General features: G+C 39.6%; 1 protein-coding gene across 2 annotated transcripts in view; it reads left to right on the plus strand.

The window, feature by feature from the left end:
* The window catches only part of PLPP1 (phospholipid phosphatase 1), a 110,255-nt gene that overhangs the window by 26,084 nt on the left and 58,056 nt on the right, over nt 1-26,115 (plus strand). Inside the window, exon 2 of one of the 2 annotated variants that reach the window (XM_004058848.4) lies at nt 17,898-18,052. The exons of the other annotated variant lie outside the window; for it this stretch is intronic. Within the exon in view, the coding sequence (XP_004058896.2) occupies nt 17,898-18,052 (155 nt within the window). The remainder of the gene's footprint in view (nt 1-17,897; nt 18,053-26,115) is intronic. 2 annotated transcript variants of the gene reach the window in all.

Consider the following 26,115-nt stretch of genomic DNA (forward strand, 5'->3'; position numbering starts at 1 on the left):
ATTAAAAGCTCTAGTTGTTCTCTGCTCTCCTCACTTATCTGACTCTGAAATCTTCTAAATGGTACCCACTTTATTTAGAACGTTTTAGGGTCAAATAAGTACAGGTTGGAATCCTGAGTGCACCACTTAACTATTGAGGCTGACAGCCAGTGTACACCTGGATCTTCCCTTCCCCTGCCCCATGACTCTTCATTGTCTTAGTCCCTCCTATGGACCTCCCTATGATACCTCAGCTAAAAGTTTGAAGCAGAACCCAGCTCCTCTAGCACCAGCTAGTGTCTGTTCTGAGTGGCCGATGCTGGTACAAGTATGAGTTATTAAATATTTTTAATTTCACCCTGTTTATTATATGTATGATTTTAATTAAGTTACTTGTCCTTTCTGAGCCACTCCCAGATCTTTAAAATGGGGATAATAATACCTGTTTTGCAGGATGACTGTTCATTCATCAAATATTTGTTGAAGGCCTGCCTTGTTCTAGGCAATGACTTAAGTACTTGGGATATATTGGTGAACAAAACAGAAATGTCTGTGCCTTCTTGGATCATGTGTTTTAGAATTATGAGAATTAAATGAAAATAAATATTCAATATGGTGCCAGACACATAGAGGTGCCCACAGTGTCTTATCTCACTTTCTTCCTGCTTGCCATACCTTTTCCATCAGGGCCAAAGAGAATGGGAAGTGGGAAGAAATAAACTTCATATTTCATTTGTATAGCTGTGGAGAGTAGCAGGCCCTGGGTCCCTTTGGGGAGGTCATGCGAACTGGGCATGGCCTTCTGTCAAGAATTATTAGACCAGGCATGGTGGCTCATGCCTGTAATCCTAGCACTTTGGGAGGCTGAGGCAGGAGGATTGCTTGAGGCCAGGAGTTTGAGACCAGCGTAGCCAACATGGCGAAACCCCGTCTCTAATAAAAATATAAAAATTAGCCAGGCTTGGTGGCACATGCCTGAAATCCCAGCTCTCCAGGAGGCTGAGGCATGAGAATTGCTTGAACCTGGGAGGTGGAGGTTGCAGTGAGTTGAGATTGTGCCATTGCACTCCAACCAGGGCAACAGAGTGAGACTCTTGTCTCAAAAAAAAAAAAAAAAAGTTTTCAGTGATCAGTGTGCAGATATAGGTGGATTAAAAAAATCATCAGTGACCTTTTATCTGTACTTTGTTCTTTTACTGCTCAATGAGACTGAGAGCCTGCTGGATTCACTAAGACCAGGTGAACCCAGAGGGCTCTCGGTCTCATTGACTCAATTGGGTTTGAATCCCAATTCTGCAACCTACGTGGCTTTGGGCAGGTTTCCTCATTTTCAAAATGATACAATAATATTTACCTTTTAAACTTATTGAAGGATTGGAAAGCTGTAACACCTAGCATGCTATCGTGGCATAAGGTGGGGGTTAAGTAAAAAGTAGCTACTATTAACATTTTTGAAAAGTGCTCTTTCATTTTCCCTGCTCCCTTTCATACTCTTCATTCTACTTTCCTGGTAGTTCATTTCTTCTTAGTTGGCTGTTGACTTTCTCTTTTCTTTCCAAGATTATGGCTCATGCCACTTTTTCTGAGCAATCTTAAAGTCTCATGGCTTCAGCTATTTCCTTTATAACTGATAATTCCAGATATTCATCTTCAGTCTGTATTCTTTTCTGAGTGCCAGATATGAATGTCTAGGTGTGTGCTAGACATGAAACATGTGCTAAATGATCAGGAATGATAATCAGGATGGAGTCTGTATACTTGACCTACAGAGGAAACAAGCTGTCTTATCTGGCAAACTTTTTAGTTTTGCTTATTAAGTTGGTAAAATTTTGAATGACTTTCTTTACTCTTGGACATCTAATGATCTTTTGTAAAGAAGGGGAAGAGAATCCTTTCTGTTCAGAAATAACACACAACTTGATTAGTAGGAGAATTTTTCATGTGATTCTGGAAAGAATTTGCAACACCTGTTTCCAAAGAAAGCAAGAAATATATTGCATATTTTTCTCCCCAAAATGTATTTTGTCCAAACTGAATTGGACACAGAGAACATTCCTTAAGTTTGGAATAAATAAACTTTCTGAAAACTGCTCAGGTAACAAAGTAGTAAAGAGCCAAAAAAATTTTTATTTACTTCTAACCTTTGACTACTAAAAGGAGAAAATGAAAGGGTTCATGGAAGCAAACTTCACAAAAGTAACTGTAGACTTAACTTGTCAGATCCAAATATACATGTAGAAAAATGTACAAACATGGTTAAATTTACATATGCCGGAATTTTGGGGGGAATGGAATGTGTTTCTTACATATTAGTTTTATTTATTACCTTTTTGGTAAAAAAGCAGCTCCTAGAAGCAACTCCCACACTGTTTATTTTTCTTATACATTTTGCTGAGGTTTCAACATTTCTCTTCCATAGTTTGCAGCAGGATGGCTACTTAACCAAATTTAGTAGGGTTAAGATTTATTGTGTGTATCACATAGAGACCCTGGAAGTTAGACTCTTTTCCTAAGAGAGAGGCTGTGTAATGTGGTGAAAAGAAGAGAAACTTTTTGTTAAAGTTTTGGTTTCCCTGCTTACCAACTGTGTAATACTGGATTATCTGCCTTAGTATACACTCAAGTGCTGTGCACTTGGGTGAGTTACTTAGTGTCTCTGAGTTTGATGAAATTTAGCCCAGAGATACAATTAGTGCCTTTTTTTTTTTTTAGTAATTTGCTGTATTTGTGTCTTCTTTTATATTCTTAAGCTGAAGTAGGACTGACCATTTCATCAGCCTGTTTAAAAAAAGGCATTTGGTTTTGTTGATAGTCTTTTCCTTTATTTTTCATTTCTTTAATTTCTGTTCTATATTGCTTTTAGTTTCTTGAGCTTTTAAAAATAAGGTTTTTGTTTTGTTTTGTTTTGTTTTGAGACAGAGTCTTGCTCTGTTGCCTACGCTGGAGTGCAGTGGCATCATCTCAGCTCACTGCAACCTCTGCCTCCCAGGTTCAAGCGATTCTCCTGCCTCAGCTTCCAGAGTAGCTGGGAGCACAGGCATGCGCCATCATGCCTGGCTAATTCTTGTGATTTTAGTAGAGATGGAGTTTTGCCATGTTGGCCAGGCTGGTCTTGAACACCTGACCTCAAGTGATCCGGCCACCTCAGCCTCCCAAAGTGTTAGGATTACAGGCGTGAGCCACTGCACCAGCCAGTTTTATTAATTTCTAATGCAGGAATTTAAGGGTTTACAATTTTCATGTGTGGTATTTTAGCTGTATCCTTTACGTTTCGACTTGTGGTATTTTCCTTGTTCACTTTTAACTATTTTGTCATTTACCTTTTGACTTTTCTTGACCTGTGACTCATTGACTCTTAAGTTTTCAAACATAGATATTTTGGGGAGATCTTTTTTTTTCTCCGTTACAGAATTGTTAAGATTAGAGATAATATGTAGGCGAATATCAGGCAAATAGTAGATACTCAATAAATGTTTTCATTTTTCCTTAAAGAAATAAACCTCTGCTATTTGTTTTTTTTTTTTTGCGTGTGTATAGATGTGTAGAGATGGGAGTCTCCCTATGTTGTTCAGGCTGGTCTTGAACTCCTGGCCTCAAGTGATCCTCCTGCCTTGGCCTTCCAAAGTGTTGGGATTACAGGTGTGAGCCACTGCAACTGGCCTAATGTCTACTTTTGAAATGAGAATGGGAAATACACAATTGCCAATAAGTGTAAATAATACTAAAAGTGACTTCAGTTCTGCATGATAGCCAATTGAGTAGATGAAGTATAGAAAATATAGGGGGATGATAAGAAGAGGGTAAAATTGGGAGGAGGTAAGGGAGAGAAGGAAATTTAGCCCTTCCAAATTCTTTCTCTAGAATTTAGAGAGGATGGCTCACACCTGTAATTCTAGCACTTTGGGAGGCCAAGGCGGACGCATCACTTGCGACCAGGAGTTTGAGACCAGCCTGGGCAACATGGCAAAATCCTGTCTCTACGTAAAATACAAAAATTAGCTGGGCGTGGTGATGTGCACCTATAGTTCAAGCTACTCAAGGCTATGGTGGGAGGATTACCTGAGCTTCAGAGGTTGAGGCTGTGGTGAGCCATGTTGGTGTCACTGCACTCAAGCCTGGGTGACAGAGTGAGACACTCTCAAAAAAAAAAAAAAAAAAAAAAAGGAAAGTTAGGGGAAAAAGTGGAAATATCAAGTGTTAATTCTAGTCTTCTTTGAAGTCATATTCTTCTGAACAGTTTAGTCTGTGGGCTTCTACATACTAATTATTTTAGATTATATTTCTTACACTTTAGTAATAGAAGTGTCCTTAGATGACCTTTAGTGTGTATGTGTATGTGTATGTGTATGTAGGTGCATGTTGCCCTGCATGGCAACAAAAATTTTGTTTTTGGGGAAAGGGTCCCTAGTTTCATTAGTCTTTTTTTTTTGTTTGTTTTTGGAGACGGAGTCTTGCTCTGTTTCCCAGACTGGAGTGGAGTGGCACAATCTCGGCTCACTGCAACCTCCATCTGCTGGGTTCAAGCGCTTCTCCTCCTGCCTCAGCCTCCCAAGTAGCTGGGACAACAGGCGTGCACCACCATCCCCGGCTTTTTTTTTTTTTGATACAGAGTCTCTGTCGCCCAGGCTGGAGTGCAGTAGGGCACTGTCTGCTCACTGCAACCTCCGCCTCCTGGGTTCAAGCAGTTCTCTGCCTCAGCCTATTAAGTTGCTGGGATTACAGGCGCCTGGCGCCACACCCGACTAATTTTTGTATTTTTAGTAGAGACGGGGTTTCACCATCTTGGCCAGCCCGGTCTTAAACTCCTGACCTCCTGATCCACCCACCTCAGCCTCCCAAAGTGCTGGGATTATAGGCGTGAGCCACCACGCCCGGCCTAATTTTTGTGTTTTTAAACAAAATTGCCTGACCTCAGGCAATCCACCCACCTCTCAAAGTGCTGAGATGACAGGTGTGAGCCACCGCACCCGTTCCATTAGTCTTAAGGAGGTCCATAATCCCCAAGAAATTAAGACCCACCCCTCCCTCCCTCCCTCCTCTCCCCTTCCTCTCCCCTCTCCCCTTCCTCCCCCCTCTACTTCCTCCCACCTCTACTTCTTCCCCTGCCCCCTCTCCTCCCCTCCTCTCTCCCCTCCCCTTCATCCCCTCCTCCCCTTCCTCTCCTTCCTCTCCTTCGTTTTGAGACAGCCTCTCTCTGTTGCCCAGGCTGGAGTGCAGTGGCGCGACCTCTGCTCACTGCAACCTCCACCTCCTGGGTTCAAGCAATTCTGCTTCAGCCTCCTGAGTAGCTGGCATTACAGGTGCACATGCTACCATGCCAGGCTAATTTTTGTATTTTTTTAGCAGAGATGGGGTTTTGCCATGTTGGCCAGTTTGGTCTTGAGCTCCTGACCTCAGGTGATCTGCCTGCCTCGGCCTCCCAAAGTGCTGAGATTACAGGCGTGAACTACCGCACCCAGCCAAGAAACAACATTTTAGACTTCGTTAGTTGAGATAAATTGAGAAGCTTAACAGGAAGTAATTTATTTTTTTCTGCTCTAATAGTAATGACTACTTCCCACTTGAGTGAGATTTGGCGTTCCTTATAATTCCTCACATTACAGCCAGATGACCAGGCAATATACTAAGATCAGGATTTGACTTTTAATGTAGTGCGGCTTAAAACTACTGAACATGATATGTTATAAGCATAAATATTGTAATACCTGGTATGAATTACAGAACTGTAAATGCCTTTGGTTAGTAAAGTTTTGATACAGCTAAGCCAAGCATTTTTGGCCTCACCTGAGGGTAGGAACAGTTCTGGGAGTAAGAGGAAGCAGTTGGTAGCTGCAGTGGAGATGCGATACTGTAAAAGGCAGCTTTGGACAGCCAGAAGACAAGAAGACACTGTTGGGTTAGAGATGAAAGGTTTTACCCCAGGACAAAAGAATAGGGAAGACCTGAGGCTGGTGAGAGAGGTAGGAGGGTACCCAGTCGTACTTGACTGGCCCTCTTGCTTCCCTTTACATGAAGGCGTCATTGCCTGAAAAGAGAAGCTAGCTCAGGATTCTAAAATTTGAAGGATGAAGCAGTGATAGGTTCTTCAGAGGAAGCAGCTAAATGTATGCACGTGGGGGAGGTTTTTTTTCTGAGCACTGGCTCACAATAAAACCTATGTTTACTCAAGTACTTTATAATTATTCCCTCTTATGTTTCTGGAATCAAAATTAGTGCCTTGTGTTAATATGTTTTGGAAATTTAATGCTCAACCTGTCAGTTTATTTTTAACCCCCTAGATCTGCATTATCCAGCATGAGATCCATTAGTTGCATATAGCAATTTAAAATTAAATTAATTAAAATTTAATACAATTGAAAGTTCAGTCCTTCAGTCACACTAGCCGTATATCAAGAGCTCTGTAGCCTCATGTGACTAGTAGCCACTGCACTGGACAACACATTGTATTGGACATTTTTTTTTTTTTTGAGACAGAGTCTTACTCTTGTCACTAGGCTGGAGTGCAGTGGCACGATCTCGGCTCACTGCAACCTCCACCTCCTGGGTTCAGGTGATTCTCCTGCCTCAGCCTTCCGAGTAGCTGGGACTACAGGTGTGCGCCACCATGCCTGGCTAATTTTTGTCTTTTTTGTAGAGACGGGGTTTCACCGTGTTGGCCAGGATGGTCTTGATCTCTTGATGTCGTGATCTGCCCGCCTCGGCCTCTCTAAGTGCTGGGATTACAGGCATGAGCCACCACGCCCAGCCTGGACATTTCTTTTATCACAGAAAATTTTATTGGCTAGCACTGCCGTAGATAAAATTATGTATTTTCTTTCCTTTTTCTCCCATCAGACTAAAGCTAGTTTATATTAATGCGTAATTAACTTTGATATTTGAAAGTAAAAAACTTGAAAGTTTACTTACTAGAGTACTTACTAGAGTATTACTTACTAGTACTTACTAGAGTAAGTATTACTTACTAGAGTAATATTCTTTTGCTTTTTACATAATTAAAAAGACAGTGCCACTCTTTTATAATGATCTGCCTGAGTGCCATTATTTTATAAGATTTTTCAAGAAGTGGTGACTAAATCAAAGCACTGTTATGGCTTGTATTTATCCCCTTCTACTGAACTCTTGAGTCTCAAGGTTATTTCTCCTCTCTCTGTAAGCATGTCTGGAAGGGCCCAAAATGTTATAACAAAATTTCCAATTTAAAAAGTTAGTGGTGGGGCACAGTGGCTCACACCTGTAATCCCAGCACTTTGGGAGGCTGAGGGGGGTGGATCACCTGAGGACAGGAGTTCCAGACCAGCCTGGCCAACATGGAGAAACTCTGTCTCTGCTAAAAATACAAAATTAGCCAGGTTTGGTAGTGCATTCTTGTAATCCCAGCTCCTCAGGAGGCTGAGGCAGGAGAATTGCTTGAACCCAGGAGTTGGAGTTGGCAGTGAGCCAAGATCACGCCATTGCACTCCAGCCTGGGCAACAAAAGCAAAACTCTGTCTCAAAAAATAAATAAATAAATTAGCTTTGTTTCATACATTTTTAAGGAAATCATCACAGATCTCTAAAGTTGCAAGAGAGGGAAAATCGCCAAAAGTAATTATTTTGCTGTAGGGCTACTTCTCTGAGAACCTATCAATTAGGCATAAAGGCTATAGGTTAGTTTTTACTGCTTTGTGTTTTTTTGTTTATTTGTTTGTTTGTTTTTTTTGAGACGGAGTCTTGCTTTTGTCGTCCAGGCTGGAGTGCAATGGCATGATCTCAGCTCACTGCAACCTTTGCCTCCTGGGTTCAAGTGATTGTTCTGTCTCAGACTCCTGAGTAGCTGGGATTACAGGCATCCGCCTCTGTGCCCAGCTAATTTTTGTATTTTTAGTAGAGATGGGGTTTTGCCATGTTGGCCAGGCTGGTCTCAAACTCCTGACGTTGTGATCCGCCCGCCTCGGCCTCCCAACGTGCTGGGGTTACAGGGGTGAGCCACCATGCCTGGCCTGCTTTGTGTTTTAACAGAGTAAGAAAATAGACTTTTCCTTTGCTCTAGTTTCAATCTTCTTAATATAGGTAGGACTTTTTCAGATAAATTGTATGATTAATTTCAGGAAAAGGACAGTATGGATGATTTCAGGTAAGTTATAGGCATAATTTCAAGAAACAAAAAATGTTTTTATTGTGATAGAGCATCTCAAACACCTTTAGAATCTACCTCTTTTTCCTGTTCCCCCTGTTATTTCTTTGTTTCAGGCCCTTAACATCTCTCATATACACTGGTATTTCTTGCCTCTGGCCTTGCTGTCTATTCTGTCTTCACACTGCTTTTTTCTTTACACGGCTCTTTTCACAGCCCCCTCAGTTAGAGTACAGATTGGATTGTGTGTCTCCCTGCTACCCACAGAATAAAACTTCAAATGTGATGATTTTGGTCTTTTGTTTTATTATAAAATATTCAAACATGGAAGTATATACAGTAGAAAATAAGTTTTCTCCCTGATTTGATTTGTATTAGTACCATCTCTGCTATTTAACCCCCACTGTTAAATTTGACTGGCTTAAAAAAAAATACCATTTCTGAAGATAACTACTTAGAAGTTGGTCATATGTTTTTCCAGACTTCCCAATGTTTATTTATATATAAACATAAATAATTTTAGGCCAGGCATGGTGGCTTATGCCTGTAATCCTGAGACTTTGGGAGGCCGAGGCAGGGGGTTCATGAGGTCAGGAGATCAAGACCATCCTGGCTAACATGGTGAAACCCCGTCTCTACTAAAAATACAAAAAATTAGCTGGGCGTGGTGGCGGGCACCTGTAGTCCCAGCTACTCGGGAGGCTGAGGTAGGAGAATGGTGTGAACCCAGGAAGTGGAGGTTGCAGTGAGCCGGGATTGCGCCACTGCACTCCAGCCTGGGTGACAGAGCGAGACTCTGTTTCAAAAAAAAAAAAAAAAAAAATTTTAGAGAAATCAAATTATACCATATATGATGTTTTTACTTATTTTGCTTGGTTTTATGATCTATACTCATTGATTATATTTTTTTTGTTTTAATTTTTAATTTTTCCATATTTTATGGTAGGATGTCTGAAATATAAATATATTCTTATATCTCTTATATCTGAGATATAAATATATATGTGAAATATAAATATATTCTACCGGATTTTATGGTAGGATATTTGAAATATATATTCTTTTATGGTATTCCTATAAGAATATATTTATATTTCAGGTATATATGCAAGTACCTTAGCATTGTGGTGACTTATAATAGGTGCTCAGTCAATGTTTGTTTCCATTCTTCTTGGACATATATGAGAAGGGCCATATAAGATTATTAACTATTTATTTATTTTTTTTTGAGTAGTGAAACTCTAAAGACTCACAGTCTGAGGACTCATGGAGTTGTTCACATCCATGAACAACCATGTTATGAATCTTTTAGTTATAAAGCAAACCTTTCTCTGGAGCATGTTTGTGTTTTCTCATTTAGGTTTATAAATTGCTCTGAGACTAGCAGGATTGCTGTTTAAGAGTCTTGTGAGGTAGGCTGCCCGATTATTTTAGGTGCTTCCAGTAAGAGCAGATATTTTTTTACTGGTGAATAAGAGACCACATTATAATTTGTCCTTTTTACTGAGAGTGCATAGTATATTGTATACTGTAAACTTGTATAGTATATGAAAACTTTTTACATGGGAATCTTGGAACAAAGTGATAGATGTCTAACTCGTTTGCTAACTCTGAGGATGTGGAGGATGGATATGGACATAGGAAGTTCAACATGTGTATCATGGAGTGGGATATGTAGGTGTGTAATCTATGATACAATTTCAGATCTGAGAGTTTCTAGTGGTTCTAGAGAAGAGAACAGGATGGATCTGGAGCTGTTGTTAATTATTTGTAAAGTCCTATTTTGAAGTGTGATTGCTTTTCACTCTTCAGCATCTCCTTTGGAAATCTTATCCCTCTACTTTCCTGCAGGGAGTTTGTTTTGGGTGGATCAGTAAAGAGGATGCAATTGGGGCCTCAACTTCTTTTCTCATTGAGGAAAGAGTGAGGGGTGCTGCTGAGAGAAGTGCTTCTGCAGTAGCCATATTTGAAGGTTTGCTTAGAGGTAATGCTGGAGCGTACACAAATTGCCTTCAAGATTCCAGTAGTTTGTGATTTACAAATTTGTTTGAGCAGTTAACATGGGTATATTCAGTTTGTTTATCTTTGTTAGCAGTTTGTGTTCCCAGTGGAAAACAGCGTGAGAAAGAGTTGCTAGAGTATAGAATTGTAAGTGCTTCCCTAGCGTGTTCTTGGACTTCAGATTGTTCAGCTTTTTTTTTTTTTATCCCTTCTTGGTTTGTTTGTTTGAACTTGAGCCCTTTGGTGTGACAAGTCACATACAGCTTTTCAGGATCTAAGTTTATGGTTACATAAGATTATTGTTTATATGTTTCAGAAGCTTTGCTCACTTGTTTATTCATTCATTCCATAAATATTCCTTGAAATGCTTACTGTAAGCAAGATTATGCAGGGCATGTTATTAGGTGGTAATTAGGGAAAGGGAAAAATGGAAATTATATTTTGCAGATACAACAAAGGCTGAAGAGGTGTGTGTGTGTGTGTGTTTTAGATACACAGACATCTATATGTACACAGAGACATGATCCACAGTTGTGTAGGAATAACTTCCTAAACATCTTTAGGATCTACCTCTTTTTCCTGTTCCCACTGTTATTTCTTTGTTTCAGGCCCTTAACATCTCTAATATACACTGGTATTTCTGTCTTCACACTGTTTTTTTTCTTTACACAGCTCTTTTCACAGCCCCTCCATTAGCACACAGATTGGAATTGTGTCTCCTTGTTACCCACAGAATAAAACCCAATGTTTTTAATATGTAGTCTTAATATAGACTCTATAAATAGCCCCTTTATTAATCTCTCTTGAATTACTCACTTTTAGGTTTCAGCTCCCTACTGAGACCCCAACTGGCTTTACCTTCTGTTCCCTCCTGGTTCTGCTTATCTTCCATTGCACCTGTGGACCTGCTTTCTGTCATTGCCTTCCCTGCCCTCAGTCTCAGGAGCCTGAGACTGGCTTCTAGATGGGTTTGGACAATGGATAGCACTGGCAGGAGGAGAGTAGAGTTGCTGTGTTTATTTTCCTGGTTTCCTCCTGCAAGATCGTGTCATGTTGGCTCTCCCAGAGGCCATGGCTCATATCATGGGGCCCTCTTTGTCTTTTCAAGTCTGTAGATGATAGCAGCTTCAGGAGGTTGCACTATCTTTTGACTGTGCCCACACCCTTCACACCTTGTAAGTAGTCCCTTTCTTAAACTCTCCTTAAATTACCCAGTTTGGGGGTGCTATCTGTTTCCTGCTGGGATCCTGATGGCTGTGTTGCCCAAACCTAAATGTCAGTCATGCTTGCAGTTACAGCTGTGTTATTTTCCTGTAGTACTGATTTCCCTCTTTTATTAAAAGTTCTGTGGTGGCTGGGCATGGTGGTTTATATGTGTAATCCCAGCACTTTGGGAGGCCGAGGCAGGAGGATTGCTTGAGTCCAGTAGTTTGAGACCAGCCTAGGAAACATAGTGAGACTCTGTCCCTACCAAAAAAAAAAAAAAATTAGCCAGGAATGGTAGCACAGGCCTGTAGTCACAGCTACTTGGGAGGCTGAGGTGAGAGGATTGCCTGAGCCCAAGAGTTCAAGGTTACAATGAACTATGATCCTGCCACTGGACTCCACCCTAGGTGACAGAGTAAGACCCAGTCTCTTAAAAAAAAATTTCTTTGAGGTCTTTTTCATTCTTCACCTCTTTTAGTCTTTTTTCCTTTCTTCTTTCTTGGCATTGCAGCTGCCATATTATGGCAGTGGAAATGTTTGAATGAATAAGGAGGGGATGGACATCTGAGTTTCCCTGTTGTGTAGCATAATATTCATTTAAATGTCTGAAATGAGATCTTTAGAGAAAATTGAGGGAGTGGGTACACGAATCAGTGTAGTCACTTTAATAACTTGATTTTTATTTCATTGTTTTCAAAATAAATTTAGTACTTTTTCTTTACCTTCTACATGTTAGGGATTAACATTGATTTACTTTAGTCTTTCTCTTTGTAAAATGCATTTTAGATTTATTCCATTGGAATATTTTGTAATAGCACATATTTGAGGAAGTATGTATGACATATATTTAATAAAATGGAAGAGGTTTCAATTATCACTGAATTGAGGAGAATATGGGAACATCTGTTTACATCTATCCAGGTATTCATGTGTCTGTTTTCCTCAACATATCATAGGAGTAGTGCACTAAGAGCAGACATACATGCCTAACAGTTGTGTTTAGCAAGATCAAAATATGTATGTGGTACTGTCACCCATGGCCCTGATAGGAAACAGATGGCATATTCAAGCTGGATAATTTGAAGAGGATTAAATGAAACAAGTATTCACAAATAGGTGGGCAGAGTTTAGAAAATCAACAAGAGATATTGTAGTATCCTGGGCTAGCAACAGAGAGGATGGGAATATTGCCCCATAGACCTGAAGTGCAAAGAGAAGGAGTGCTACCTCAAAAAGAGAGCTGTATGGAGAAGGCTGCCTGATAGCAGCTGTAGTCCCAGGTAGAGGGTGAGCCACCACGCCCGGCGGTTATTACATAGTTTTAAAAGTGACTCCTCTTAAGGAAATTTTAATTAAGAGAAAAATATCCTAGAACTATGATTAGGGTCAAAACAGTATCTATGTTCTTTAGGTATTAAGGAAAAAGTGTATCTGTCCTAAGAAAGTGTTTATAAGGAGAAGAGTCTTCCTAGAACACTACCTTTAACACAGAACTCTCATCACTACTCTAAAAAATTAACATTAAAAATAATCTTGGCCAGGTGTGGTGGCTCATGTCTGTAATCCCAGCACTTTGGGAGGCCGAGGCAGGTGGATCACTTGAGGGCAGGAGTTCAAGATGAGCCTGGCCAACATGGTGAAAACCCGTCTTTACTGAAACTACAAAAATTAGCGGGGCTTGGTGGCGCGTGCCTGTGGTCCCACCTAATCAGGAGGCTGAAGTCGGAGAATCACTTGAAACTGGGAGGCAGAGGTTGCAGTGAGCCAAGATCGCACCTCTGCACTACTCCAGCCTGGGCGACAGAGCAAGACTCTGTCTCAAAACAAAAACAAAAACAAAACAAAACAAAACAAAAATGATCTCAGTAGCAGATAAAGACTATTCCATTGCTTTTTGGAATAGTGATACCTGTTTACTCTGGAGGGATGGACATGCCTCTGTGTGTGTGTGTGTGTGTGTAATCCATATGAACAATGGGGGACATAATTTTGACATATTTAACTTGAAGAAAGGCATGCTTAGACAATGACAACCCGATATTGAACAATGCTCAATACTAAGTTTCTTTATGAAGATACCATTGTTGTATTAGTGGAGACGGTATAATATATTCTCAGTAAAGACCTCAGTCTTTACTCAGTTCTCATGCTCCTTGATGTCTTAGCATTTGATATATTAGATTTGCCATGTACTAGATACTCTGAGCTTTGGTTTTTGTATCACAATATTGACCTACTTCTCTATTGTTCATTCATTCTTTTGTTTAAAGAATGGCCAGACTATGCTGCTGAACAAGACAGACACAGCCCTTGCCCCTTGGAGCCTGTGAGCATCCTTTCTTCCTCTCCTATAGCCTCTTTTCATGTTTTCTCTGTGGATATTAGGCCTTAGCTAATTGCTTTGTTTCTTTTAGTCTTGATTTGCCTTCTGTAAGAGCTGTTTTATTCTCCTAGCTTAAGTTGCAAATTCTAATGCCAACAACTTACACATCTTTCTCTACTTCTGATCTTTACCCTGAATTTTATTCACTTAGCCATTTAATAAATTTTTTTTTTTTTTTTTTTTTTTGGAGACAGAGTTTTGCTCTTGTTGCCCAGGCTGGAGTGCAATGGCGCCATCTCAGCTTACCACAACCTCTGCCTCCTGGGTTCAAGCGATTCTACTGCCTCAGCCTCCTGAGTAGCTGCGATTTTGGGCGCCCGCCACCATGCCCGGCTATTTTTTTTTTTTTTTTTTTGTATTTTTTTTAGTAGAGACAGGGTTTCGCCATGTTGGCCAGGCTGGTCTTGAACTCCTGACCTCGTGATCTGCCAGCCTTTGCCTCCCAAAGTGCTGGGATTGCAGGCGTGAGCCACTGCGCCTGGCCAATAAATTTTTGTTCAGATCTGTGTGCCTGGTACAAAGGATACAAAAATGGTAAAGGTAGCCTTTGCCCTCAGAGTTGCTGACACACACATAAAAAGTTAAAGTACAGTGTGATAGACATATGTACATGGTGCCATGGGACAGATAAGAAGGGAGTACCTGGCTTGGACTTGAAGGAGAAATGAGAGAGCAACTATCCTCAGTAGAAGGCTGAGCATTTCAAATCCCTATGAAACCTAGGGTTTTGAAAACAGTATGTTTCGGCAACAGCAAGTGGTTCAGTGTGATTGGAGCCTTAAGGGGACAGTGGAAAATGAGGCTGAGCATTTAGGGAGGTGCCAGATTGCCCCAAAGGCAGTGTTCTCAATACTAAAGTAATGTTCTTCCACCATAAATGAGCTCCCCCTGGCAACTTCTCATTTCTATCAACGGAACTTTCGTTCTTCATATGTCCAAACCCTGAAGTGCCATCTTCAGGTCTGCCTCAGCATTTGTGATCAGTGCTCAAGTTTTGTATCATTTCTATATTCAAAACATTCTTCTGTGCATCCTATTCTGTTTCCACTATCTACACACTACTTATCACCTAATTAGTAGATAATTTCAAAACTGTAAATATTTGTGTTTCTTCTTGCTCTCTCTCTCCCTTTTTTTTTTTTTCCTGGAAGTTAATTTCTAAAATTCCTCATTTTACCATGTTGCTGACCCTGAGCAAAAGAGGACAGTGATATTTTATTTCCTACAAACTTACATCCTTTCCAAGTGTATTAAACCCATAATCCTTTTTCTTTCTTTGGAGTTGGGAGTCTTGCTCTGCACCCATGTTGGAATGCAGTGGCATAATCATGGCTCACCGTAGCCTCGAATTCTTGGGCTCAAGTGATCCTTCTGCCTCAGCTTCCCAAATATCTGGACTATAGGTGTGTGCCACTATGACCAGCTATTTTTTTTTTTTTTTTTTTTTTTTTGAGATGGAGTCTCGCTCTGTCACCCAGGCTGGAGTACAGTGGCGCGATCTCAGCTCACTGCAATCTCTGCCTCCCAGGTTCAAGTGATTCTCCTGCCTCAGCCTTCCAAGTAGTTGGGACTACAGCCACTACGCCCAGCTAATTTTTTGTATTTTTAGTATAGATGGGGTTTCACTGTGTTAGCCAGGATGGTCTTGATCTCCTGACCTTGTGATCCACCCGCCTCGGCTTCCCAAAGTGCTGGGATTAGAAACATGAGCCACCTCACCCAGCCACCCAGCTAATTTTTAAAAATATTTTTTAGAGACAGGGTCTTGCTGTGTTGCCCAGAATGGTCTTGAACTTCTGGCCTGAAGTGATCCTCCCGCCTCAACCTCCTGAGTTACTGGGATTACAGGTGTTAGTCACCATGCCTGAGTCCTATAATCTTTTAATAAACACAGAAATCTCAAGCACTGTTATTCCCATGAAAAACCATAGAATTGCAGAATTCAGAGATAATCTATAGCAAATAATACATTGTTCCATTAACTTTCAGTTTTTTCTTCTTCTTCTTTTTTTTTTTTTTTTTTGAGACAGGGTCTTGTTCTGTTGCCCAGGCTGGGGTGTAGTGGTGTGAACATGGCTTACTGAAGCCTTTACCTCTCGGGCTCAAGGGATCCTCCTGCCTCACCCTCCTGAGTAGCTGGGACTACAGGCACATGCCACCATGCCCAGCCAATTAAAAAATTTCTTTTGTGGAGACGAAGTCTCAATATGTTGCCCAGGCTAGTCTTGAACTCCTGAACTTAAGGGGTCCTTCTGCCTCAGCCTTTCAGCGTGTTGGGTTTATAGGTGTGACCCACCGTACTCAGCCTACTTTGAGTTCTTATCGTGAACACAACATGTATTATACTGAGTGAGGTTTTTAAAGGACAGGTTCCCCTTCTCCAATCATATTCTAACCTGTTAACCTAGCGAGATCACTTGTCTCCATGGGAGGCCGTATATTCCCTAACTCTGGAAGAGATAGCTTGTGTTGGAATCCTGGTTCCACCACTTCCTAGTTTCAGCAATGTTCCTCATTTCTCTAAGCTTCAACAACTTTATATGAAAAAAGCAGGTAGTGATAATACCTACTTCACAGAGGTGAGGTAAGGATTGAGTTAATCTATGTGGCCTAATTCCCAGCATGTGCAAGCATGCAATACATGTTGGCTACAAAATGCGTGTACCTTGAAAACTTCTTGCTCATTCCCTTTGTGCTCTTGTTGATGCAATTCTCATGCTTCCCTGCCTCCCTCTACCACTAAATGGTCTCCCTGTGCTCCTCCCTATTGCTTGTGTTTTACCTGTCATTTCACGTTCAACTCAGTTGCCTCTTCTTTAGTAGCCTTTTCTAAGTCCTCCAGTCTGTGTTGACCTCTGAATTCCTATAGGTCCTTCTATGCCATTTTAGTAATTATATTCTTATTTTTATGGCATATTTCTGCCTTTTATGGTATTTCTTCTTAACTTTACATGCAATAAAAGAGTTGTGGAATTACCATCTCAATCAAGATACAGAACAGTTTCATCATTTTCCCCAAAAAATCTACCTTGGGATTTGTTTTTAAACAATTTACTGGGTATACATTCTTTTTCTACATATACAATTTAGGTTCTTGAATTTAGTATTGGTTTTATACAAATTTGTCTTCCCTAAGTATGGCTTAGTATTGCGCATATAGTGAGTGAGTTTGTATAAAACAAAGCCTAAAAGCATGGTAAATTTGAATATCTTAAGAAGCCACTAATTTAAATTATTTAACTTTGGTCTTTCAGGGTCATTTTATTTAGGTGCAAAATTTCAACTGAAAATTATTTCAGTATAACTTGTTAAAAGTGGTTTTGGAGCCTTGCCAGGGCTAATAAAACCGGGTGTTTGTCTTTGGAAAACAAAAGGCTTTTTCTTTCTATTTTTATTACTGAATATATACTTGTGGTTTCTATCATTTTCTTTCTCTTTTTCTTTTCTTTCTTTTTTTTTTTTTTTTTTCCTGAGATTGAGTCTTGCTCTGTTGGCCAGGCTGGAGTGCAGTGGCACAATCTTGACTCACTGCAACCTCTGTCCCCTGGGTTCAAGCGATTCTCCTGCTTCAGTCTGCCCAGTAGCTGGGACTACAGGTGTATACCACCATGCCTGGCTAATTTTTGTGTTTTTAGTAGAGACGGGGTTTCACCATATTGGCCAGGCTTGTCTTGAACTCTTCATGTCAAGTGATCTGCCCACCTTGGCCTCCCAAAGTGCTGGGATTACAGGCATGAGCCACCTAAATTTTTACATGTTTCTTCTCCTGGATGACATTTGGTTGTTATGATATTAATTACTGAATTTATTTATGGAATTTTGCCTTTTTTCTTAAACACAGTTTAATGTAAAGCAATTCAATTAAAAATGAATTAACTACAGAATGCAAAATGGAAAACCTTCCCGTTTTCTCAGCTTTATTTTTCCATGGGCCAATTTTGCTCTCCTCCTTGTGGAAGTCTCTTTTATTGTTTATTTCTAAAATCGGAGGTCAATGCAAGTAATAGTATTTATACTTGGAAAAAGGTGGGGGCTGATATGGACAGGCAAATGATGCTGCATGATTTCCTTAATCTTTGCCCTTGGGTATAATGGAGATCCATCTCCAGAGAGGGCAAAATATGGCTAGGATTTGCATCCCATTCAGTAGACTTTACTTCCTAATGAAGTGAATTGAATTTAATCATGTGTGTCTTTTTTTCCCTTCCCCAACAGCTTCCATGCCTATGGCTGTTCTAAAATTGGGCCAAATATATCCATTTCAGAGAGGCTTTTTCTGTAAAGACAACAGCATCAACTATCCGTACCATGACAGTACCGTCACATCCACTGTCCTCATCCTAGTGGGGGTTGGCTTGCCCATTTCCTCTGTAAGTAAATTAATAAGTAGGTAGTGATGGGTTTGTTGTGCTGGAGGTTGGATGAAGCATGGAGTTGGGGCGGGGGTAAATCCACAGTACTGTCTTCACCAGTGTTGATATGGTGAATGATTGCTTGAGGAATATACCCACTGTTTTAGTCCAGAGGCAGTGTTCTCCAGTTAAAGGTGGATGTTACCCAGAACAACTTGATGTCATTCTGAAGAATGATAGAATGATTATTTTTGAATAGGAGAGTCTTTTTGAGTCATTTGGATCAACTCCTCTCAGTAAACAAATGAAGAAACTTAGGTCCAGACACTTGTTAAAGCCCAGTAAGCTATCGTACGGCAGAGCTGAAACTAAGATTATGCTTGCTTTATCATACTGTTAAGTGGAAATTGAGGCCATGAAAAAGGAAAACGTTTGCATATTAAATTTGAGAAAACAAACTCAGCAGAAAGACCACAAATATATGTGCAAAATAAAATTATCAGAATACATTAAGATATGTCACTATTGGCCGGGTGTGGTGGCTCACACCTGTAATCCCAGCACTTTGGGAGGCCGAGATGGACGGATCACCTGAGGTCAGGAGTTTGAGACCAGCCTGACCAACGTGGAGAAACCTAGTCTCTACTAAAAATAAAGAATTAGCCGGGCGTGGTGGCGCATGCCTGTAATCCCAGCTACTCGGGAGGCCGAGGCAGGAGAATCGCTTGAACCCAGGAGGTGGAGATTTCAGTGAGCCAAGATCATGCCATTGCACTCCAGCCTGGGCAACAAGAGCAAAACTCCATCTCAAAAAAAAAAAAAGAAAAAAGAAAAGAAAAGTCACTATTTCTTACTTTGTACTGTCCTTCAGATAGTTCATCAGTTTGTAGGACAATATTGGGCTTCACTGTTAAATAATTAAAAATTTTCATTCTAGTTTAAGATTCACAAACTAGGTTAAGATTGCCACTTGGGATATTATGCCTACTTTCTTTACCCTTGGCTCTCATTCCTAAATCTTGCCATTGTCATTTTATGTGACTTGGAAATAGAAGGGAAGGAGCAATGTGAAGATTTACCTCCTTGAGTGTCTTGGCAGTGCAGCATATCACACCTTATTTCTCCTCTGGCCACCTGTCTTGTTACTTGCCTTTCCTAGATATATGACTTACAAAACTTTAGTGTCTCAGTAAACTCAGTAGCCTTGTTCTGCCGTAGGACTGGCTGGCTTTTCTCTCTCTATTTTGCCTCCAAATTGGCTAAGAATAATAACCTAGTTGTTTGTTTTTTCAGCTTATATATCTGAGTTCATTTTGCCTTTTTGTCTGGTAGATTTTTTTCTAATGGGCTGCAGCTCAGTATTTTGAAGGTGAAGGGGTCCAGGATTTTATTGTGTTCTAAGAGGTATAAGTATTAATATATTCTTATAATTCTAATTTGATTATAGCTACTTTTATGTGAGTAAAATGAGAAAAATCTAGCATTTAGTTTAAGGGGATACTTCTTTTTCTAAGAAATACATCCCACCATAACTGGTTACTTAAATTTTAGTTATTCAGCTTAGGAGAAACTGTGTGCAGGGAAGTACTGCCACTTGGATGACAATAGACGGTGTTTCTATACTATATGAAGTACTAAGTAGTTGTGGTAGCCATGATTCTGAGCAACTGTTGCCAGATAAAGTTTCTTTTTTAAGAAAAACTTGCCCCTGTATTTGAGGAGATAATTGCTTGAGAGTGAATAAATTAATTGTAATAATAATACATATATATTTTTGAGATGGAGTTTTGCTCTTGTCGCCCATGCTGGAGTGCAATGGTGTAATCTTGGCTCACTGCAATCTCTGCCTCCCAGGTTCAGGTGATTTTCCTGCCTTAGCCTCCTGAGTAGCTGGGACTCTAGGCGTGCGCTGCCATGCCCAGTTAATTTTTGTATTTTTTTTAGTAGAGATGGGGTTTCTTCATGTTGGCCAGGCTGGTCTTGAACTCCTGACCTCAAGCAATCTACTCTGCCTCAGCTCGGGTTCAAGCGATTCTCCTGCCTCAGCCTCTCAAGTAGCTGGAATTACAGGTGCCTGTCACCACTTCCAGCTAATTTTTGTATTTTTAGTAGAAATGGGGTTTCGCTGTGTTGGCCACCTGGCAACATGCCCCTGGCCCATAATCTTTTATTAATTAAAAAAATTATTATAAAGTAGAAAGAGAAAATAAATAGCCCTTAGTTCTACTACCTGAAGACAACTACTGATAGCATTTTGATGTTTCCTTTAGTTTGACACATTTTTTTTGTTGTTGTTGTTGTTTGTTTGTTTTTTATTTTTTTTTTTTTGAGATGGAGTCTCACTCTGTTGCCTGGGCTGGAGTGCAGTGGCACAGTCTCGACTTAGTGCAACCTCTGCCTCCCAGGTACAAGCAATTCTCCTGCCTTGACCTCCCGAGTAGCTGGGACTACAGGCACACACAACCACACCTGGCTAATTTTTGTATTTTTAGTAGAGACGGGGTTTTACCATGTTGGCCAGGCTGGTCTTGAATTCCTGACCTCAGGTGATCCACCTGCCTCGGCCTCCCAAAGTGCTGAGATTACAGGCATGAGCCACCGCACCCAATCTCGTTTGACAGTTTTTATATCATTATGAGCACACCACAGATTTAGTTTTGTGGTTTGTTTTTTTACTTATCTTTATAACAATTTTTTTTTTTTAGTTATAGTATTATAATATCAAGCAGCTTAAATAGCAATAGGGCTAAATTTTTTTTTTTTTAAGGAGTGGAAAAAGACTTAGTATCAATCTTTGTATCAATCTTAGTATCAAACTTTGATTAATTCCTGTGAGTTTGCTGTTAGAATTGACCTGGAAAAATATTTTAATGCCAATTATTTATTTATTTGTTTGTTATGAGACGGAGTCTTGTCCTGTTGCCCAGGCTGGAGTGCAGTGGCATGATCTTGGCTCACTGCAACTGCCATGCAATACCACCACACTCGGCTAATTTTTTGTATTTTTAATAGAGACAAGGTTTCACCATGTTGGTCAGGCTGTTCTGGAACCCTGACCTCAGGTGATCCACCAGCCTCGGCCTCCCAAAGTGCTGGGATTACAGGCGTGAGCCACCACGCCCGGCCTAATGCCAATTTATTTTTAATTAAAGAAGTAGTATTTGGCCAGTTTCTGGGCCTTAAATATGCTTGAATGTGCAGGAAGGAATTCTTGCAAATTCTTAGGGTAGATTTGTTTGTTTTAATAGTTTGTGTATAACATCTGTTGTTATATATAGAAAATAATTTATTTTCTATAAAATGAATTATTTATGCTTAACATAACTTTCATATAATGTGCCTTATAATTTGATCAGAATTAAGATTTGAGGTGATAGAAAATCTATATTTTAAAGCAGTGATTTATTTTTACAATGTGAGGTTCATAATGTTTTTAAGAAATATATTCTTTACTGTTTCTTCTTTAGCTATCCAAAAAAGGTGCCATATTCAGAAAACTATAGATTTCTGCATTATTTGGCTTTTACATTTTTTTTTTTTGTTTTTGGGTTTTAATGATCCGTATTAGATTTGACACCAGACTTTTTTTTTTCCATCATTTTCGGCTTTGTGTAGTTCTACCTTCTTCCTTGGTAATTCATTATACATTTACTTTTATAAATTCTTATATTTCTAGAAAAAGGCAAGACTTTTTATGTGCAAACTTTCAGAGTAATGATAGTAACAATAAAGTTAGTATTAAATCTCAAATCCATATGTTGCAATGAATAATATACTTTGTCTAAATTTAAAAATTTGTAGTTTCAGGATAGAAAACTTACCTATGTTTAATAGGCTATTTTAAATTGACTTGAGTACTGACTGTAAGTAGTTGCTTTTCTTAAGTGATGATTACTGTATGGCATAACCTTTTAGCAAAAATACTTAGCCTAAAATAACAGTATAGCCAATGTTTGTGACCAACTTATTAAACTTTTTCTAAAGAGTGATTGTATTACTTATGGTGACCTAAACTGGAAATGTACATGGATGTTTGTGAAAAGGGCTTAATCACTTTTTTTTTTTTGAGGCGGAGTCTCGCTCTGTTGCCCAAGCTGGAGTGCAGTGGTGAGATTTCGGCTCACTGCAACCTCCACCTCCCGGGTTCAAGCGATTCTCCTGCCTCAGCCTCCTAAGTAGCTGGGATTACAGGGGTGTGCCATCACGCCTCACTAATTTTTGTATTTTTAGTAGAGATGGGGTTTCACCATGTTGGTTAGGCTGGTTTTAAACTCCTGACCTCGTGATCTGCCCGCCTCGGCCTCCCAAAGTGTTGGGATTACAGGCGTGAGCCACGGCGCCCGACCAAGGCTTAATCACTTTATATATTTTATGTTATTTTATTGTATTTTTTGAGATGGAGTCTGGCTCTGTTGCCCAGGCTGGAGTATAGTGGTGTGATCTCAGCTCACTGCAACCTCTGCCTCCTGGGTTCAAGTGATTCTCCTGCCTCAGCCTTCCAAGTAGCTGGGACTACAGGCGTGTGCCACCACAACTGGCTAATTTTTTGTATTTTTAGTAGAGATGGGGTTTCACCATGTTGGCCAGGCTGGTCTTGAACTCCTGACCTCAAGCAATCCACCCACCTCGGCCTCCCAAAGTGCTGAGATTACAGGTGTGAACCACCACATCCAGCCACTTTATGTATTTTATAACTTAGTGAAAAACAGATGACTACCTCAAAGAAAAATGGGGAAAGGGCATGACTAGAAGGCTGTCAGTGGAAGAAAATTGCCAAGAAATATAAAGAAATGCTTTAACATTTAACATTTCTTAAGACTAAGTCTTAAGAAATCAAAGTTTATATTAAAGCAACACTGAGAACACAGTTTGGCCTGTCACAGTAGCAAAGGTAAGAACTTTCCCAGCTTATCAAGCATAGAAAACAGGTGTTCTCATACACAAATCTGGCAGGGGTATAAATTGGCATTAAAAAGAGTATATTGTTGAACCTATAAATTATACTGGAAGGAATTTATCCTGGAAATAAAAGTTTCATGTAGAGAATTAGTTGCAAGACAGCTGATTACAGTACTTTTTATAGAAGAAAATTGGAAATAAGTTCAGCTGTAGGGGACTGTTTTATGATTTATTCTAGTGATGAAATATTATGATATTTCATAATTTTTGATAATATTGACATGGAAAGGTTTTTGTAATATATTGAGAGGGAGAAGAATAGTAATGGTTCTTTCTGAATAGTGGGATTATTAGTATATGAGATATTTTCATTTGGTCTCTTATATTTTCTGTTTTTCCCCTCCCTTGAACATTGTTTTTTCAAATAAGGAAGCCTATTTTTATTTTTTAAAAACCCATTAGAAATTTTTCTGTTTTCATTTTCATATACCTGAAGTTTAAATGCCTTAACTATATACCCATTTTTACGTGGTATTGTGGAAGCTTAACTGTTATGTGTGTGGATTTTGTCTGTTTCTAAGAAAGTGCCAAAAGAAAAAAAAAGATCAAAATAACTATGTTTTGAGATTTCACAGTAAATCAAACTTCACTCCTTGTCCTGTGGCTCAGCAGTCTACGTAGCTGACTAGGCTTTTTAGAAGTGATTGGTTGTCCGTGAACCTGAGTGGATCTACACATACCCATGTAACTCCTTGAATGTGGAAAGTTTGTCTTTTGTGTTGCAGCATGCTGTAATTCAATTCTGACACTAACCACCTGGAGTTAGCATGAGACTCCACGGATTTAAGGTCGTTGTCCCCAATAAGACTGCTTTCACTGTAGTTTTCAGGTGCAAATTTGAAGTTCCCCAGGCTGCAACTCTGGGAGTTCCTGTGACTCTGTCAGGTTCAGTAATAGGCTAAAACAACTCATAGAGCTCAGGAAATCATTTTACTTATGATTATAGTTTTATTATAAAGAATCAGAATGAGCCAAATTAAGATACACAGTCAAGGTCTCAGGGTGGGGGGCAGCCTGAATGTAGAACTTTTCTGTCCTCTCCCAATGGCATCAAGATGTGTCACTTTTCTGGCACATTGATATGTTCACCAACCAGGCAGCTCCTCCAACCTTCAGTGTCCATTGTTTTTATTAGAGTTTTATTATGTAGTCATGATTGATTGAATCATTGGCCAAGCAGTTGAACTTGATCTCTAGTTCCCCTCACCTCCCTGGAGGTTGAGCTGGTTTAAAGCCCTGTCCCCCTAATCACATGGTTAGTGTGACCAGCCCCCATCCTGAGTCATTCATTAGCATAAACCCAGGTGTGAACCAAGGGGCTCAAGAATAACAAAGACCCTCATATTACTCAGGAAATTGTAAGGTTTTAGAGTCTCTCTCCCAGGGACAAAGGCCACATTCTTTGTTATAGACCCCAGTCTCTGTATCTTTTACTCTATAGCCTTGGTACCTTGAAAGTGTTTAAAGCACTCAGTTGTTGGTTTGATACAATTTAATATTTTTTAAAAAAGTTTTCGTTGTTTCCTTTCAATCTGCCAACCCAAGTTTACTTAGGAGTTGGAAACTTTCCATCTAATATGGGTTTCTATTGTTGAAAAAAATTATTCTGATACTTGTTAAAATGGTAAGGAAAACTTTACTCAAGACTATTGCACCTAGTGCAATAGCGGAGAGCTCAACTCTGACTACAACAAGGAGAAGGGGGTGGATTTATGGGTGAGGGGAATCAGTGGATGGAAAATCACGAAGAGGAGACATCAAAGGTAGGAGATTCTTGTTAAGGCAGGCCAAAGATTTATGTATCAAAGGTGGGAGATGAGGAATTTAATCATATATCAAGGATGAGGGGCTTCTTGCTTAGCTGACTTAGCAGGACTTTTGCTAAGACTGGGCATGTCGTGTCCTTGCACACCATGCAAGGACAGGCTGACATGAAAGGCCAAGGTTGAGGCCTAGTTGAGAAGAGGGTTCACAGCTGGTTAACTAATGTTTAGTCAACTAAAGAGCCTTTGTCACTGTCTATTAATGATGAACTTTATCTTAAGCGTGCATTGCATAGTGAGTTAGTAGCTCATCGTAGAAGAACATCTATGTAAACATATCTTAATATGCAAAAAACCTTTGTTCTAGGTTAATTCAGAAATATGCATTATTTAAAATCCCATTATATCTCCATTTAATAGACCAAGTATTGGTCTATTAAAATTCCTTTACTCTAGGATGTGGATTGTTATAGTTTTTGGTTGGAGATTTTTGCAAAGTCATTCTAAGTGTAAAAAATACAGAAATGGAAATAGCCTCTCAACCCAAAATTTCTAATAATGTAGTTTTTTTTTTTTTTTTTTTTTTTTGAGACAGTCTCCCTTTGTCACCCAGGCTAGAGTGCAGTGGTATGATATTGGCTCACTGCAACCTCTGCCTCCCGGGTTTAAGCAATTCTTGTGCCTCAGCTTCCTGAGTAGCTGGGATTACACGCACGTGCCACCATGCCTGGCTAATTTTTGTATTTTTAATAGAGACGGAGTTTCACTATGTTGGCCAGGCTGGTCTTGAACTCCTGACCTCCTGTGATCTGCCCACCTCAGCCTCCCCAAAGTTCTGGGATTACAGGCATGAGCCGCTGCACCTAGCCTCGAATAATGTACTTTGAATTATCCTTTTCAACTGATGTTGTTTGTGTGTTAGCATAATGAAAAATGTCTAGCTTTTGTATACCATTAAGCACTTGTGTTTTTCTGGCATTGATTAATCAGATTTTCACTATAAATATTACTAGTGTAATAATATATTAAGTAGACAATATTCACAATTTTAAAGGATAAAATACAACTTTTTAAGAAATATTAAGAAATATTTTTTATTAATTTTGGTAGTCTAAGTGCTCCTAAGTTAATTTTAAAAAATCACTTTTACTCCCTTTGTTAACACCTGGGGGAAATAACACAGGATACATTTTTTGGGTTGAATTGTTGTGGAATACCACATTTGTAAAGTTTGGGATTTGATAATGTTTTGGAAGATGAGGGAGATTATTTACTATAGATACGTGGATTTTCTGAAGTTCTTTGTTTTTGGTACGTTGTTTGAAAAAATAATATTTTTTTAGAGAGGCTGCCCACAAA

This window comes from Gorilla gorilla, chromosome 19 (assembly GCF_029281585.2).
Source record: "Gorilla gorilla gorilla isolate KB3781 chromosome 19, NHGRI_mGorGor1-v2.1_pri, whole genome shotgun sequence".
NCBI classification, from domain to species: domain Eukaryota; kingdom Metazoa; phylum Chordata; class Mammalia; order Primates; family Hominidae; genus Gorilla; species Gorilla gorilla.